The following is a 16,690-nucleotide window of genomic DNA, read 5'->3' on the forward strand; positions in this document are numbered from 1 at the left end:
CCGAGCAAAATCTTCGACGGAGGGTCGAGTGGAGGAAATCCTTCGGCGCTGCCGAACACGTGGCCTGGCCTCGCAGGCCATATACAGTAGGGAGAGTGGGGTCGTGGGACATCTCTGGGTCTTTCTGAGAATGCCTTTCCCTTTCCCCTTCCTTTCCCTTGGGGTGTTTATCGCGACTTATTGCCTCGGCTATGGAGAGGACACCCTTTAGGTTTTGCCCGCTTTGCAAAGGCAAATTTACTTGGAAGGACAAGCATTCACGGTGTAACCGCTGCTTGCCCCTCGATCACAAGGAGGAAGGTTGCGCGGCTTGTCGGCTTCTTAAGCCTAAAACTCTAAAAGACCGTAGGGTTAAAAGGTGGGCAGCCTACGCGATGTCGAAGGCCGAAGGTTCACCCGCCGCTGCTACCACCGACAGTGACGAGGAACGCGATAACACGACCTCCGCTACGGAAGTCGAAACCCCCTCTAAGGAGCGCTTGCGCGCTTCGTCGTCTGTCCCCGGCCCCGACGGGCTCGGCTCACGCCCTGCTTATGGGGGATGAACACCCCGGCGACACTGACGCACACAAAGACACACATAAGCACACAACCCACGGCTCTTCTTCGTCTAAGACGAAAAGAGCTTCGGCACCCAAGGAGACGCAGGTTCCACCGGCGGACTCCTCGGACCGTTCGGGTTCGAAGCCCCTCTCGCAACCGCAGCCGCGACCAGCGACTGGGCTTTCGGCGAATAAGGGCGCCGCCCCCAAACCATCGGCCGGCGCGCATCAACAGAAGGCGCAGACCGCCGTAGAGCGTTCGACACCCATAGCGTCGAAAACACAAGCTTCCGCTGACAAACGAGTCGCCGACAAACGAGTCGCCGATAGCTTGGCAAGGATCGCTGTAGCCGACGCCCAGAAGCGTACGCCGAAGAACACGTCGAGCGCTACGCGTAAGTCCAAAGACACGCCGAAAAAGCCCGAAGAAAGGCAGGGACTTCCCCCTTCAATCGGGGGGTCACCCGGCACACCTGAAGGTTTTTCGGAGGGCGACGGGACACTTTCCTCGACGCTTTGGGAGAGGTCGAGCCATTTCCAGTTAAATGACTCTTTTTTTTCCCCCGCCAGACCGCTCTGGGGTACCCCATGAAACCATGGAAAGACTCCACCTCTGTATGGAGAGGATGGAAAACTTTGAGTACCCAGACCTCTCTAACTCACAAGAGGACTAGAGAAGGCTCTCAGGCAGACCCCCGGGCCAAAAATCCGAGGCTAGTCGATCCCCAGCAGGACACAGCCTCAGACTTCCATAAGGTATACGACCTCACTGGGGAGGAACAATACTTGGAGGAAGAAGATGATTTCATGGACAATGAAGGACAGTGCCAGGAGGAATGTCTGGAAGACAGCCCACACATTATAGAAGAAGGCTTCGGAGAAAACCCAGAAGAAGGACCTTCGCACCCCTGGCAATCCCCATCAGTATATTCCGACACTGATGTCCTAAACCTAACTCCTCCGGACATTTCTCCGGTTAGGAACACGTCTCCAATCGACGATCAGCCCACTTTCAATGCACTGTTGCGCAGAGCTGCAGCGCATTTCGAACTGGACACTGGGGAGCTCTCTCCAGAATTGGACTTTGTAGAAAGAGCTATTAGAGAAACCCCCGGTCAGCCAGACCATTCCCCTCCTCGCTTCAGTGAAGAGAAGAATTATCCCTTCGCTGTCCACTCCCGCATTGATCAGAGGGGTCAATCCGAGAATTGAAAAACTTTTCACTCCTTCACCCTCAGACCCGCTCTACATTAGGGGACATTCCATACCGGATTCCCTAGTCGTATCTAATACTAGAAAGAGGGCAGGGGTACCACTTTCCACCAGTGAGGCACCCCCCGACAAGGAGGGCAAGAGGCTATATGCCCTTGCAAAGAGAGTAACTTCCTCGGCTGCCTTCTCCGCAAGAATTGCGAACAACAATTCCTTGCTTGCTAGCTACGCAGACGCGCAGTGGTCCAAACTGCGCAAGGACGCCGAGGAAGCACCGGAGCCTTTACGTACATGCCTACTTTCAACTATTGCCGAAGGAACCCAGGTGAACCAGAGCATTGTAAAAAACTCTCTGGACGCGGCAGAAACAGCGGGACGTTCCCTAGTGCAGGGAATACTCCTAAAACGCCATGTATGGCTGCGCAACTCAGGCTTTAAACCGGAGACACAGGCGTCTTTGATAAATAAACCTGTCGAAGACTCTAACCTCTTTGGAAAAGCGGTGGATGAAGCTCTAGAGATGGCTAAAAAAGAGTTCGATACTATCAAGACTCTTGACCAGATCTCTAGGCCCACTACCAGACGCGGCTATGGCAACAAATGCATTTTTCGTGGCCAACGCCAGCAACAACAACAAAGTCAACATCAACAATACCCTGCCACCAATTACCAGACCAATAGTGGGCAGTACAGCCAAAGAGGCCAAAGCCGGGGTAAGGGGAGAGGTCGGGGATCCACCCCCAGAGGCTCCCAAGCCCCCAACAACTCCAAGTGACGCGAAGATTCGCGTCCCCTCCCATGCAACACCGGTCGGGGGCCGGATAACATCCTTTCTTCCTGCATGGGAGGAGATAACTGTTAGGAAAGATTTCGTAATTGTAGGGAATTTTCCTTCCATGTGGCAACCCCTAAACTTTTTGCTATTGTTTTTAACCTTGTTCTTGACTTTGCCAGAGAAGTACAGCCTTCTGCCGCACTTCTCTGGGCTTTCGCTCCTTTCTTATGGGGAAACTGACATGCCCTTAAGACAGTCAGTACCGGGGAACGCTGTTTCCCGTAGTTTCTTTTATCATGTTGCGGCTTTAGTGCAACATGACACAAGAGGGCACTGTAAGCTAAGTTACAGCTCTCTTGGGTCTCTAGCCTTCTATAGGCCCTAGATACTCTTTTAGGATGGTATTTGATCGGTGCAAGTCATTCAGGGACTGGAATGGTGGCAGCGATCGTTTTGTTTATTTTGAGCTCCTTTTGGTGTTCTGAGCACGTTTTTCACACTGAACCCAAAATGGTGGCCTGGCTCCCAAAATGGCCAGTCCACGAGGCTCCTTTGTCCTGTCCACTGACCGTCTTGCTCCCTTCACCTTCCCCAGGTCGGGCGACCCGGGGCCTTCCTTATTTGGGCATGTACTTTCCCGCGAAACGTGGTTGCTTTCGCGCGCTTCTACATGTCGTTTGTGTGCCTCCAGGGTGTGGGCTGGGATGTCTGGTCCCAATACACATCCTGGGTGCCAGAGAGTCTGGGGTGGTGTGAATGCCTGGGACCACCGTGGTCCGTGATTGGTCCACGTATGGTATGTGTGTTGATGAGCGGATCTCCCATTGGCTCCCCTCCGTTTTGGCGCGAAGGGAACCGTGGATAAGAGGGAGCTGGAAACACCACTACCATGTCGATCTCCTGAGTTCTCACGAACGAACGAAGGAATACAGGAGCCAAGTATCCTGCAACCAAGAGGCTGGACCGAGGAATCGCTGGTGACCCGCTGAAGGAATCCTCCTTTGCACTGCTGTCGTCCTGTGAAGCCCTTTCCTCCTTGGATAGAACCAGAAGGCCTGTACTGGTGCTTCGACCTTTGGAATAGCAGGAACAGCTATTCCCGGCGACTTCATCATCTCCTGCCAAGTAAGCCTTCGGAAGTGTCTCTGGGCCATCCAGTTGACTGACCAGTTTACAAGGGAGTCCTGCTCTGTAACCGCCGCCAGGTTGTGTTGTAGTTCGAGTCCTGGTCACTCTCCCACGCTTCGTACGCTTGGCGTTCCCAAGTCTGAAGGGAGGAGTGTACATTTGGCTTGAATACACACGGCCGCTCCGTTGTCCTGCTGCGGCAACAAACTGTGCTGGTTTCGTCGATTGGGACGTCTTTTTGCTCTACCCGACTACGAGGCGTTCCCTGCTCTTCTGAACCTGCCAGCTGCTGAATCTACGTGGAGAAGCCTGGGTCTGCTTGCTTCGGGGACCGGTGAGTAGTTTAGCTAGGATCTGGTCGCCCTCCTGCAGCATCCCATTGCTTTTCCCTGCTGTGTAAAAACAGCACCCTTTTGACCATACTCGCGCTGTGCTTCTGCCCGCTGTGGAGGCTGCGCTTGAGTTGCGGAACCTGTTCTCCTTCTGCTGTGCACTAACCTGAACTGCCTGACTTCCTCCGAAGAGCTTCCCCTTTTGCCCGTTGGCACCGGCGTGGCAGGTACTTTGAGCACAAGGCTCCACTCTTCGCATGGCTCGGACTTCCATCTAGTTAGGTGCCTCTGAAGGCGAACTGAGTCTAAAGCGTTATCGCACTGCCTGTTTTCCTTTCCTTTCAGGTGGACTACATATTTCGTGCTTTAAACGCTTGCGACTGTGTATTTGTATATATATTGAGTTGATATGGTATGTGTTGGTTTAATATTGTGATTTTCTCGCTACGGTCATTATTTTAAAGGCCTTAAAATAAATGTGTATCTATTTTTGATATAACAACTGTTTGGAGTAGTTTGTAAGCGCTCTTGCTTTGTGTGCTCATTGCAGGCTTTCAGTCACCCTCACCCCTCTTGAGACCTAGTCTTGACCGCCGCGATCGCTACCTTGATTAATCTGGCTTGTCCAGAGGTTACCCTGTTCCAAGTAATTAGGTTGGCCTTCTGAACTTCTGCGCCACCAGGACAGAGTTCAGAAATCCGTTTTAACAATAACGTCAGACCGTTGGGTACTTTCCACCGTAGCCCACGGATACTGTATCGAATTCAACAGTTCCCCATCCTACAGACCCCCGAGGGGACGTCGCATGACACCGGAACATCTTGCCATCCTTCTCCAAGAAGTACAACAACTGCTGGAAAAAGGAGCCATAGAGGTCGTGCCTCTATCTCAGGTAACGGAAGGTATTTATTCAGTGTACTTCCTTGTACCCAAAAAGGATCTAACCATGCGCCCTGTATTAGATCTGCGCCCAGCGAACAAGTTTATCAAACCCCAAAAGTTTCGTATGGTAACCTTACAGGAAGTGATCCCACTGCTTTCTCAGGGAGATTACATGACAACATTGGACATGAAAGATGCATACTTTCATATTTTAATGTTGCCAGCGCACAGAAAATACCTAAGGTTCATGATAGACGGCAAACACTACCAGTTCAAAGTGCTACCCTTCGGTATAGCATCGGCACCAAGGGTATTCACGAAGGTGCTGGCAGTGGCAGCGGCCCACCTGCGCAGGTTGTCCATCCCAGTTTACCCTTACCTCGACGACTGGCTCATAACAGGGGATTCTTACGAAACATGCTTCTCCAATACCCAAAAGACGGTAGACCTTTTGTTCAAGCTGGGCTTCTCCATCAACGAAAAGAAGTCCAGTTTAGACCCCAGTCAAATCAAACAATTCCTAGGGGCTCTAATTCAAACAAGGGACGGCCTCGTCTTCTTTCAAATCCCTCAATATGTAACCGGCCGAGAGGTGACTGTACGCAAAGCAATGCGCTTGCTAGGAATGATGGCGTCCTGTATTTATTTGGTACCTCACGCGCGCCTGCGCATGTGCCCAATGCAAGAGTGGCTCAACAGCCAGTGGTGTCAGGCCAGCGGACTATGGGAGGATCTAGTGGTGGTCTCGCAGGCCTTGGTTCTCTCGCTACGGTGGTGGACAAGGGAAAACATGGGAAAAGGGAAACCCTTTGCCACACCCGCGGCGGAAGCCACTCTAACCACAGACGCATCCCTCACTGGATGGGGGGCGCACCTATCCCATCAGACTGCTCACGGAGTGTGGACTCGGAACGTAGCATCCAAACACATCAATCTACTGGAGCTACTAGCGGTGTTCAAGGCGCTAAATGCCTTCCAGGAACACCTACAAGGCAAGACAGTAATGGTCCTTACAGACAGCACTACATCCATGTACTACATCAACAAGCAAGGGGGCACCCACTCTCCAGGCCTGTCCAAACTGGCCCAGAATATATGGAAGTGGGCTCTCAAACAGGACATGTTCCTACTGTCACTACATGTACCCGGGGAACTCAATCTGCTGGCAGACAGACTCAGCAGAGATTTCCCCCTGCCCGGAGAGTACGAATGGCGCCTGCACGAAGACATCGTCTTCGACATCTTCACAGAATGGGGATTCCCAGAGATAGACCTCTTCGCAACCCTGGAGAACTCACAATGCCTAAGTTACGCCTCCAGGTATCCCCAGAACCAATCCAAGGGGAACGGTCTGTCGATGCTATGGTCAGGGAAATTTGTTTACGCTTTTCCCCCCGACTCCCCTTCTCAACAGAGTGGTGCACAAGATGCACTAGGAATAAGTAACCATGATACTAGTGGCCCCAATGAGGGCACGACAACCATGGTTCGCTCACTTGATGGAGATGTCTCTATCTCCCCCAGTAAAACTCCCCTGCCCGTACAACATGCTGTCTCAGGACAAGGGCAGGACCCTGCACCCATGCCCCCAGAACATGAATTTAGCAGCTTGGCTCCTGAGATCATAGAGTTCGGACATCTACAACTCCCGCAAAGATGCATGGACATCCTCAGGGAAGCCAGAAAACCGAACACTCGACACTGCTATTCTAGCAAGTGGAAAAGATTTGTCATCTGGTGCAGGAGTAAGAGCATCAACCCTATTGACTGCTCTCCCACACATATGGTCCTATACCTGACCCACCTATTGGATTCAGGTCTAGTATTTAACTCCATTAAAGTCCACCTAGCGGCACTTTCTGCATACACCACTTCCCAACTCAAAGTGTCGTGGTGGAGGATCCCTGTTATCAAGGCCTTCATGGAGGGAGTAAAGAGAATACACCCCCCGATAGCTGACCCAGCTCCCGGATGGGACCTTAATGTGGTACTTACCAGACTCATGGGCTCTCCATTCGAACCCATGCACAAAGCATCTCTTAAACACCTCACGCTTAAGACTGCTTTTTTAATAGCTATCACCTCCATCAGGAGAGTAAGTGAACTTCAGGCTCTTTCTATTCTAGACCCCTTTGTTACAGTTCAGAGATAAGGTGGTTCTACGCACTCACCCTAGGTTTGCTCCGAAATTTATTTCTAAATTCCACGTTAACCAATCTATAGAACTACCAACGTTCTTTCAAAATCCTTCCAATTTGGGAGAAAGGACTCTGCACACACTAGATGTACGCAGAGCGGTCATGTTCTACATGGAAAGAACCAGACCACTGAGGAAGACTAATCAGTTCTTCGTCTCGGTGGCAGCAGGAAGAGAAGGAGATGCGGTTTCAAAGTCCACTATTTCTAGATGGATTGTTCAATGCATCACTCTGCTATACTCTTGCTAAGAGAGAACTGCCCTTTAGGCCAAGAGCACACTCTACTCGAGGCACGGGGGCATCCATAGCATTCATTGCAAATGTTCCCCTTGAGTCCATCTGCAAAGCGGCTACCTGGAGTTCTGTGCACACCTTTACAAAACACTACTGTCTAGATACACACTCTAGATCTGACTCCCAGGTGGGGCAGGCAGTATTACGACACCTTTTCTCTACTGTTCCTTCTCATAACCCACCGCCACCTCCGGGTACTGCTCGCTAGTCTATGCACAGCATGTGATTCTAAGCAGATTAACAAACATCAGAAGAGAATGCATTACTTACCGTAAAAGCATTTCTGATGGTTGTATCTGCTTAGATTCACATGCGCCCACCCTTCCTCCCCGCTCGGATGGAAGGAACATAGACTTCCTTTATATACCTCTCTCTCTTTTCTGTACTCACTCACGTCTAGAAGGCTCCCTCAGGGCAGAAAAATACAAACAGAGGGACCTCGACGCGTGAGGGATTGTGGGTACAATGCACGTCACTATAGGGATAGTGTTTCAGACACGCCTTGTCGACGTCCCCTTTTTCGACTACGAAAAACAAAATGCAATACTCCGCAGTGACCACTGGATGTCGGACCTATGCACAGCATGTGAATCTAAGCAGATACAACCATCAGAAATGCTTTTACGGTAAGTAATGCATTCATATATTTATGGGCCTGATTCATGGAAGTGTTCTATAATGGTGCAATCCCATAGGAAAGTGTTCAATGACTCTGGCCCTAAATCTTTAAGTGAGTGTTTTTCTTGGCTCTATGTATATACTAATTTCATTGTACTGCGCTACCGCTCACATAACTCCCTCCTCATATAAGCCTGACTGCTCAGCCGCTCTACTGACTTGTGTAGTACAGGCCTGATTAAGAGTTGGCTCCCTAATACCAAGATGTCTTATGAAGTCTTACACCAGTTGGACTTTAGAAAATCCTACCTAACAAGGGTGGCCTCCTAAAAATCTGTCCACCAGGCCAGATTCTAGAAACCCGTCTTAACTGTGTACTCCTTCACTACACGCCACTTCTGGGTGTTTAGTCTTTTCTTGCTACACTTTTTGTGCACTTGTAGTACTCCATGTCCCGTTGGCACTGCCCAGTTTGTTTGCAGCAAAATGTTTTGTTTAAATGGAGGTGGATAAAACGGCAAACGTTCTGCTTAGTAATCAATTTTTCCTTAAAAGGAAGTAAACTGAAAAGTGTTTGCCAGACCAGCAGCAAGCAAGTTATTAATGCCCTCTAGTGATCTAATGCAGATCTAGTGATTGCGTAACGCAGAAACTGTTCATGCCCTGTCAAATTAACAATTGCAAACAAATGTGGTGAAAATCAACCATGTGCAATTTACATTGCTCGTGCATTTTGAGTTGGTCTAAATTGTTAAACTTCTCTAACTGTTCAATACGCTGTTTCAAATTTTCAGATCCGTATGAATAGTGGAAACAAAATTAAAATGCCTGATTTAGTCCCGATGCAACAGGGTTTTCGTCTCCCCTCACCTGGTAAGGAACATCTCCAACATCACTTACTGCTGCTTGGTCGGGGACCTATTTGTTTCCCTTTGTTTACCTCATTTATTTCCAGTGGCACTAGGAACACTCTCCTTTTCTTGTTTATTCTATAGGGAGCATGAATATATCCTTCTTGCACCTCTCCCATCCATTCCCCAGATGTCGTACAGACATACTGGAGCAGATACTGTATTGCAAGACAGCTCCAAAAGGGCCTTTCGTTGGCAACGCCGCAATGGCAAAGCTAAAATGGGTAATGGAAAATCGTGTGGGCTCTGAGATTTGCTTTTTTCCCCCTTTGTCCTCAAGTCTTTTTTGCCTCTGTGCTCAAGGTATGAGGACTGTACAACACCAAGGTACACTGACCTGAGAAAGGAGCAAGGGAAATGGGCCACAGAAAAACACATCACATGTCTTACTTTGGGTTTGGCAGTCCGTTTAGTAATGACCGTGGTATTTGGGATTTAGTTGGACAGGTTGTCTGAATTTGATTCTATCCTACTTAGAACCCCACCTGTTTTTTTTTTAGTTTTTTTTTTAGCATAGAATTAACAGAGAATTTGTGTTTTTCCAAGTTCTGAGAGCGAGTCAGTTCTCGACTAAGCAGCAGTGCCTCAAGTCAACTTGACGCTGACACTTTATAAATAGCCTTAAATCTTAACAGAAATGCAACACTCCTTGACAAGATCCCAAACTGCCTTCAGTTCCTGTGTGGCTAGCACTAAATCTCTGCCAAACTACCTCCATGTTGTTTGGCTTCCTTAGCCCCCTGCGTTCTCCCAGACCAACTGCCTGATTCCAGAGGTTTCGCTCCAATGCCTTTCAAGTCTCTATCCTGCAGCTAGGCATCTCCAAACACTGCAGCCACTGAATCTGGCTCATTCAAAGGCTCGCTGCTGGACAGAGCTTAGAACCCAGCTCACATAGATGCCTATCCAACAAAAGCCTTACCTACCTCAGAGCCTTACTGACCGTCTATGTCCCAGCTATGAATTTTAGTTCCATTTCTTCCCCTAGCCAGTGCACCAACACCTGTTGCCACCACACACCTCTTCCCTGATGCAGTACCCCCAGACTGCACCCCCTTCTATTCTTTTACCTCACTTACTCTGTTCCTCACCACCAGGCAGACTACATCCTAGGTGGCCGCCTACAGCAAAGAAAAGTGACTTATGCCATTTACTTAATTGCACGATGGAAATCGGACTTGCGCTCTTGACGCTGTCCCATTTTCCTATTTAAAAAGAAAAGATAATACCACACCCTGAGGGAGACTGTTGGAGTTTAGTGTGGTGAGGCAGGAGGGGACTGCAATAACATTTGTATAAACAGGGGCATGTTGGCAGACTGAGTATGGGGTGTCATGATATAAGTTGTGTTTGGTTTGTTATCCACAGTTGGACCGAAAGATTATGTGAAGGTGGAAACTGCTTTGGGTGGTCTAAGCCTAAACAGCTCTCGTGCGAGTTCTGTTGGAGGAGATGCCCCTGTGTTTATAACCACCTCTGGGCAGAAGCCGACGGTTCCTGCTGCCTCGGAGAAGCTAGTGAAGGGCACCAAAGAGCCAGCAGGAGCTGCCATACAACAAAAACCTCCCTTCACCCCCAGGTACAAAGAAAAGTATCCATACTGCTGGGGATAAGCAGTGATTACTTAATCTCTGCACAGAACACGTGGTGCATGCAGGTAAGGTGCACAGGTGCACCAGGCTGGGATTATCCAGCCGGTGGACTGTTTATCCAATTGCTTGTTGTTCTGGTTCCCAAGGTTACTGCGGGCTGGCTTCGGTCAGGCTGTAAAGATGTGCATTTGTTTTTTGTTGGTCTTCCCTTACCTTTGGTGGAGTGGGGATTTCTGTGCCTTTTGGACAGTCAATTCTGTATGCACATCTGCAATGTGTCCCAAGTTCACTGATTCAGTTAATTTGCCATTCCAGTTACCTTTCTGCTCTTTTCTTTGGCCTTACAAGAATTATTTTCTTTTGTGCAGCCAGCTGTACCCAATCTGGGTGGGAAATGTCACCTCGAGGATCACTGGGGACATTCTCTTGTCTTATTTCAAGCGGTAAGTCCTTCATGCGTTGTGTTTAATTGCTGTTTGCTGTAGAGTATACACTGAATGTATATTACTGAACAACGGGTTTGGTTGTTGGCATGCCCAATGCTTTGTGCGTGGGAATCTGTATGCAGCTATTGCTTAGATTCTGAAAAGAACCGATCACCTCACTGATTCCCTGGCACGGTGGAGGTGGGGGTGTCCCCACTCCTGTACACTTGTGAATGCCCATTTTCACCCAACCTATATCCCCAAAGATGGACGCACCTTGTCGCTCAGGAGCGTTTCATGTGGACCTCATGTGAGGGATTCCCGTTATCCTGAGCGCGCCTCCATGCTCTCCCTTTTAAACACTAGGTGCAGCACCCTGGCCTGTCGGTCTACCAGAATATTACTCTTCTAGCATGCAAGGTGGAGGTGCGTCCATTTCTACTAAGCGTAGTCTGACGGGCAGAGATGCATTCGTTCTTCATTGAGAAAGTGCTTTCATGTGATAAAGGATATTTTTACAGCATACAGTTTATATATTCACATGTCTTGTTCATCATTCCTGTGTAAGCCTATAACCTATTGATAGACCGTGCCACCGCCAAAGGAAAGAACCGACTCTAGTGGTAAGCCTAGCTGAGCAGGAAATCTTAACTTCAAGGGGGAGGAAGGCTAGCATGGAGTTTCCCAAATGTCGGCAGAAAATAAAGGACCAGACAGGTATACTCAAACATATACACTTTATAACGTTACACATCAAATATTGATAATGAAAAGTACTCTGGTTTAACATCACAAACAGCAAAGCACAGTGTAGATAAAAACCAGCAACCTAAGGCCACACTTTACCCTAAAATGTAAGTTCCATCCCTGGTGGCGGACAGGAGACAGTTTTAGAGATGGCTCAAGAAATACTCCCCAGCTCAGAGATGGCTCAAGGATTTTTATTAGTATTTTTCAGGGCTGTAGCTCTGTCCTCCCTCGCCACACCCCTTTCCCATCTAGAAGTACCTCCTCCCTAACCAAGGCATCCTTAAGCCCCAAATAAGTAGCAACAGGTAAGTAGCTATCAATTTCTTTTCTTCCTCTGCATGCTGAAGTATGAATACCCTATGGAGTTGGCCTAAGGGCCCATAGCCTTTTCTGTCTAAACTCCTACAGGGACTACCTAAGGCTCCCTACTCTATCCAGTTGGTGGTGTTCTGAAGGACTGGGGGATTGTACTTTGCAGACACCTCGCTTGGGTACATTGGCCCTCTGTCAGGCTCAAGTGTTACTATCCCTCTTATCTCAATGCCATTTACCCACTTAAAATCTCTTCTGTCCCTCTGATGCCTAGCGTTCCTTCGAAGCGTTTCCTCCACCATTTCTTCCCCACTCTCCTCCACGGTCTCCACCATGCTCCCGCGCTCTCCTCCATGCTTGCAGACACCCTGCTTGAGGCGATCTTCCATCTATCACGCTCAATTATTATTTTCCCTCTTCTGATCTCTCACTACTCTCCTCTTCCAACTCAAACCCATCCATACTCTGCTTACTGCTTTGCTGTCCCTGCCATGTCCAATGGTCCTTCGTCTCGCCTCCATCCTTTGCTGTTTCTACTCCATTACCATTCTACTTCCTCCTCCACACTACCACTCCAGCCTACTCGTCACCCTCTCTTCATTCAATCACAAACAATTCACAGATTCTCCTTGCACTCACCTAACCACACTCTAGGGCCTCTACTTGCACTCAAGCTGCAGTACCACTTGCACTCACTATCCTATTTTTCTTTTTAATTTCTTTTTGTTATTTTCCTTCCATAGACTTATAAGGGCCACCCTTTCTTTTTGCGGTGGGTGTCTGCTGCCCTGGCTTTTTGGAGTTAATCTTGGCATGGCTAGTATAGCTCACTGGCAACACGCTTGTCTTGGAAACAAGATGCAGAGCGACACACGTTCGAGTCCTGGGTCTGTGCTTAAAAACCTCTTCGGTATTAAGTGTTAAAAAAAAGTTATAGTATAATTATAAAATATACTTTTTTAAACCATTTTTTAATTGATTTTTTTACATAACTTACAAACTGCAATCATTGACAACTTCCACATTACTACCTCCCCCACCCCCAGACCCATCCCTGGCCTACACGATACAGCACCCCTCCTCACTTTTACTCAGGCTGCCCTCATAGCTTCTATTTCGACGTGTCCCAAGGTATCGTTTGAGTCCTGGGTACCCTGATCGGAGACTGCCAGATCAGCTATCGGTTGCCTCCCTGCTCCCACACTCCCCTCCCCCTTGTTCCGTGTTTCTATCCATCGATTCCTGTCACACCACGGTCTCCGCATTGGCTCCATTATAATATATACTTCACTGGTCTTTTTGCGCACACTTATGTGGAAACTGATCCGTCCATAAGACTATCGATACTGGGAGACTGTCTCCCTAGTGCATTTCGCCTCACTTTCAAGTCTGCTTAGGATACTTTGCTTCCTTAACTTTTCGTTTTGTAACCTTTTGGTCACAATTACACGATGGGCTGGTAGCGGGAGATATTTTTCTGCTGTGCTTTTGACTTTTTTAAAAGTACACTTATTTTACTGCATAATGCTGTGAAGACTACTATTTACTCTAAAATGGCCATGCCACAAGACCTTTGCCTGCCCCTTTTCCGTTATGTACTTTGTTCTTCTTCCTGCCCTCTCTGGAATTGCCATGTATGCAAAGCCTTTCCCAGGCAACTTCTTGGCTTTCCTGCGCAATGTAGCGGTCTGTGTGCGTGGCGCGTGGCAATTTAGCGGTCTGTGCGTGTGGCAAATGTAGCGGTCTGTGTGCGTGGCGTGTGGGGACTGTGACTTTCTGGTCTTGGTCCACATCAGAGCTACAGATTTTCTGTTGCTGGGCAGAATGTTTTGCTAGTGGCTGTCCATGATTGGACAACACCTTCCAGTATCAATGGTGCAAATCCTTAACATTGGTGGACATGGTGTCGACTCCTTTTATCCAGTCCAAATCCTGGATCAAAGGATTCCTCTTGCTGCCATTAGGCAGATCATTTGTTGAAGCCAAGACCATTACTAAGAAGTACAGCCTGCTGAAATCCCAAGGCTGGCTGGCCACTGCACTAGCATTACCTCCAGCCAACTCCCGGTGAAGTCTTGTTCCTATGTCCTGATCTCAAGAAGGCCTACAACTCGTGGCCTGCAGAGAACCAGTCTTGACCCTTCCTGGAGCATCCATACCTGCTGAGCCTTTGAAAGTGTCCTTGGATGACCTAGTAGACAACCAGCTCTCTGCTGCACTACCTCACGGCAGCCGCCACTGTTCTAATTGCATTTTTTGAAGTTGGAGGATGTTGGAGTAGATTTCCTTTGTGAGTAAAATTCTCTCCACCTGTGAGTCCCCCGGCACTTTTGCCGGGACTCGTTTTTTTTATCTGACACTTTTACTCTGTACTTGGGTTATTTCTTTTTAATACTCCTTTAATGGAGCTATGCTTTCCTCCATGTTTTCTTGGCATCTCACTTTTACTATTACTGCACTTTATGTAGTGTTGCTGGAAGCCCCTTGAGCTCTCTTTTTCCTTTTTAGCGGGGTTAACTACAATTACCAGGGCGGGGGGAGACGCACTTCTGTCACTCTTTTATTTTGAGAGCCCGGCGCACCCCGCCGTATGTGGAGTACTGAAGGGTAATATTGTCTCCCTTTTCTCACGATTTCATTAACTTTTAGTTATTGTTAGAAGTTGATCTGACGGGCTGGTGGCAGTGTACCTTCATGCATGACTTTTTGCAGTCCTGCAGGCTGCTTGTTAGGCAAGATTGTACGCAGTACCCTGTGGAGACAGCAACAGCCTTGTACTCGTGGCAATCGTTAACCCAACCTTTGGTATAAGCATGTACTAGACAAGGTGGTAGATTGACTGAGCAGCCAGATGTTTCTCGAGGGGTCAGTCTGAGCTGTAAGGTTGTAACAGAGTTTCACAGTGACAGTTATTCAAATAAACACTTGCACTCAAGGATCCTTGATTTTTAAATTATTTATTAATTTAAGTCGGTTGTAAAAGCCTTCTTTAGAAGGGAGAAAAACATGTAACACTTAAAATATACTTCAAAACACACTCTTAGTTTCTCTTAATCAGATGATGCCCATTGGGGATGGCACACAGACACTTCCTACACCCTCAGGTGACTTAAATAGCTAGGACACTGAGGACATTGATTTATCACTGGTACATTTAGAGCAATACTGAGTTTGGTGCAAAATAATAGGTTTGGGAATAAAACAAAGGTTAAGAAATATTCTTCAACAGGAAAGTACTTTCTGAACCCCCAATGCAAAGTAAATTAACCCATTCCCAGCGACAGAAGTTATAGAATGTGTGACTTTTGGGGGAATAGTTAAAGCACAAAGTCAGAGGTAAAAGTCTATAAGGGAGCCAGGACCAGCATGGTCACGAAAGCAAGTCTTGGAGAGATGAAGCACTTCTTTAGGGAGTAAGAGACGTCTTACACAATGTTTTAGAAATGTTTGTAGCAACAAACACTGTAGGGCCACAAGCTGGGAGGCTTGTGAGGGGCAGAGCTGCAAGCAACTCTGCAAAAGGGCAACCAAGACCAGTCTCCACTAGAGCTAGTAAGGCTCCATGACAAGAGGTAAGGAACCCCCTTAGTTTACAGTACCTTTTGGTTTGAAGAACTTGATTCCAGTTGGCTTCTGTTCCAGTTGTAGGTCTACAGATCTGGTGTTTCTGGGCCTCAGTCGTGGGGACAAGAGGGAGGAGGTCTGGGGACTCCAGCACTACGAACTAAAGGTCAGCGGCAGCATTGGTCAAACTTCAAATCAGCGGCACTTCACGGTTTCCGCTCTTCGCGTCATTTGCAAATGGCACCACCGCGGTTCTCGGATACCTTAATGGACTTTCCTTGCATCTGGGGTCCAGCACTCTGTGGTGGCTCAGGCTTGGTCAGTCTTGCTTCATGGGAGTCCGGAGATCCTGGAGCTTGGGTCTGACTTAAAAACGAGACACTAGATTCTGGTGTTCCTCTCCTTGGCAATCTGTTCCTGCAGCAGCAATGGAAGTACAGCTAGCTCTGAGAGGATGTCCAGACGAGTTCACGCTGGGGTTGATTGGACCCACCAACCCAAGGGGAGATTTGTTGTTGGGGAGAATTCTGTTATTTCCCTTCAACTTAGAGGCCCCCAGCAACTTTGCTGAATTTTGCTGACTTGTTTTTTCCCCTGGAGAGAGTAAGCCTTTTTTTCCTCCACACTCTCAGGTATTTTGATGTGTGTTTTACTCGTGTTCTTTGGTTATGGAGCTTTAGATGACCCCATAGGCATAATCTTTTTATTGTTGTAACACAGCACCTTTAGTGCAGTGGCACAGGGGTGTCCTTTGGCCTCCTAAAGGTTTAAATACCTTCTCTGGGATTAACTACTGTTCCCCAGAGAATGTAAAGTTAAATTGACTTTACTAGTCGTTTTAAATTCCTTGACCCAGCACAAACTAGCTTCCTACAGAGTGCAGGATGGGTTACTTAGTATCCCCTATGTCTAAACATTCTTGTAGCAGTTAAATGCTACACTTTCCTATTGAAATGGCTGGTGGCAGTGGTTTTATAACGAACTACCATGATTTTTCCTGACCTCGAACACCGGTAGCTAAAAATCGGGAGCGCCATGTTTTTTAATATGGTGCCCAAGACCCCTCTGTATAAACGGACTCATCTTTTTTCGCCTTTTCTTTGTGGAAATGTCCTTCTGGTGTTTAACTCTCTGCGCCAAACCAGGTTTGGTCC

General features: G+C 48.1%; 1 protein-coding gene across 2 annotated transcripts in view; it reads left to right on the top strand.

Annotated features, from left to right (window-relative positions):
* TTC31 (tetratricopeptide repeat domain 31) overlaps window positions 1-16,690 on the top strand; it is a 317,092-nt gene that overhangs the window by 281,378 nt on the left and 19,024 nt on the right. For both annotated transcript variants that reach the window (XM_069632487.1, XM_069632488.1), the window contains 3 exons: window positions 8,777-8,855; window positions 10,262-10,472; window positions 10,854-10,928. In XM_069632487.1, coding sequence (XP_069488588.1) covers window positions 8,777-8,855; window positions 10,262-10,472; window positions 10,854-10,928 — 365 coding nt within the window. The remainder of the gene's footprint in view (window positions 1-8,776; window positions 8,856-10,261; window positions 10,473-10,853; window positions 10,929-16,690) is intronic.

Source organism: Ambystoma mexicanum, chromosome 6q (genome assembly GCF_040938575.1).
Source record: "Ambystoma mexicanum isolate Mex_15411 chromosome 6q, UKY_AmexF1_1, whole genome shotgun sequence".
Lineage (NCBI taxonomy): Eukaryota > Metazoa > Chordata > Amphibia > Caudata > Ambystomatidae > Ambystoma > Ambystoma mexicanum.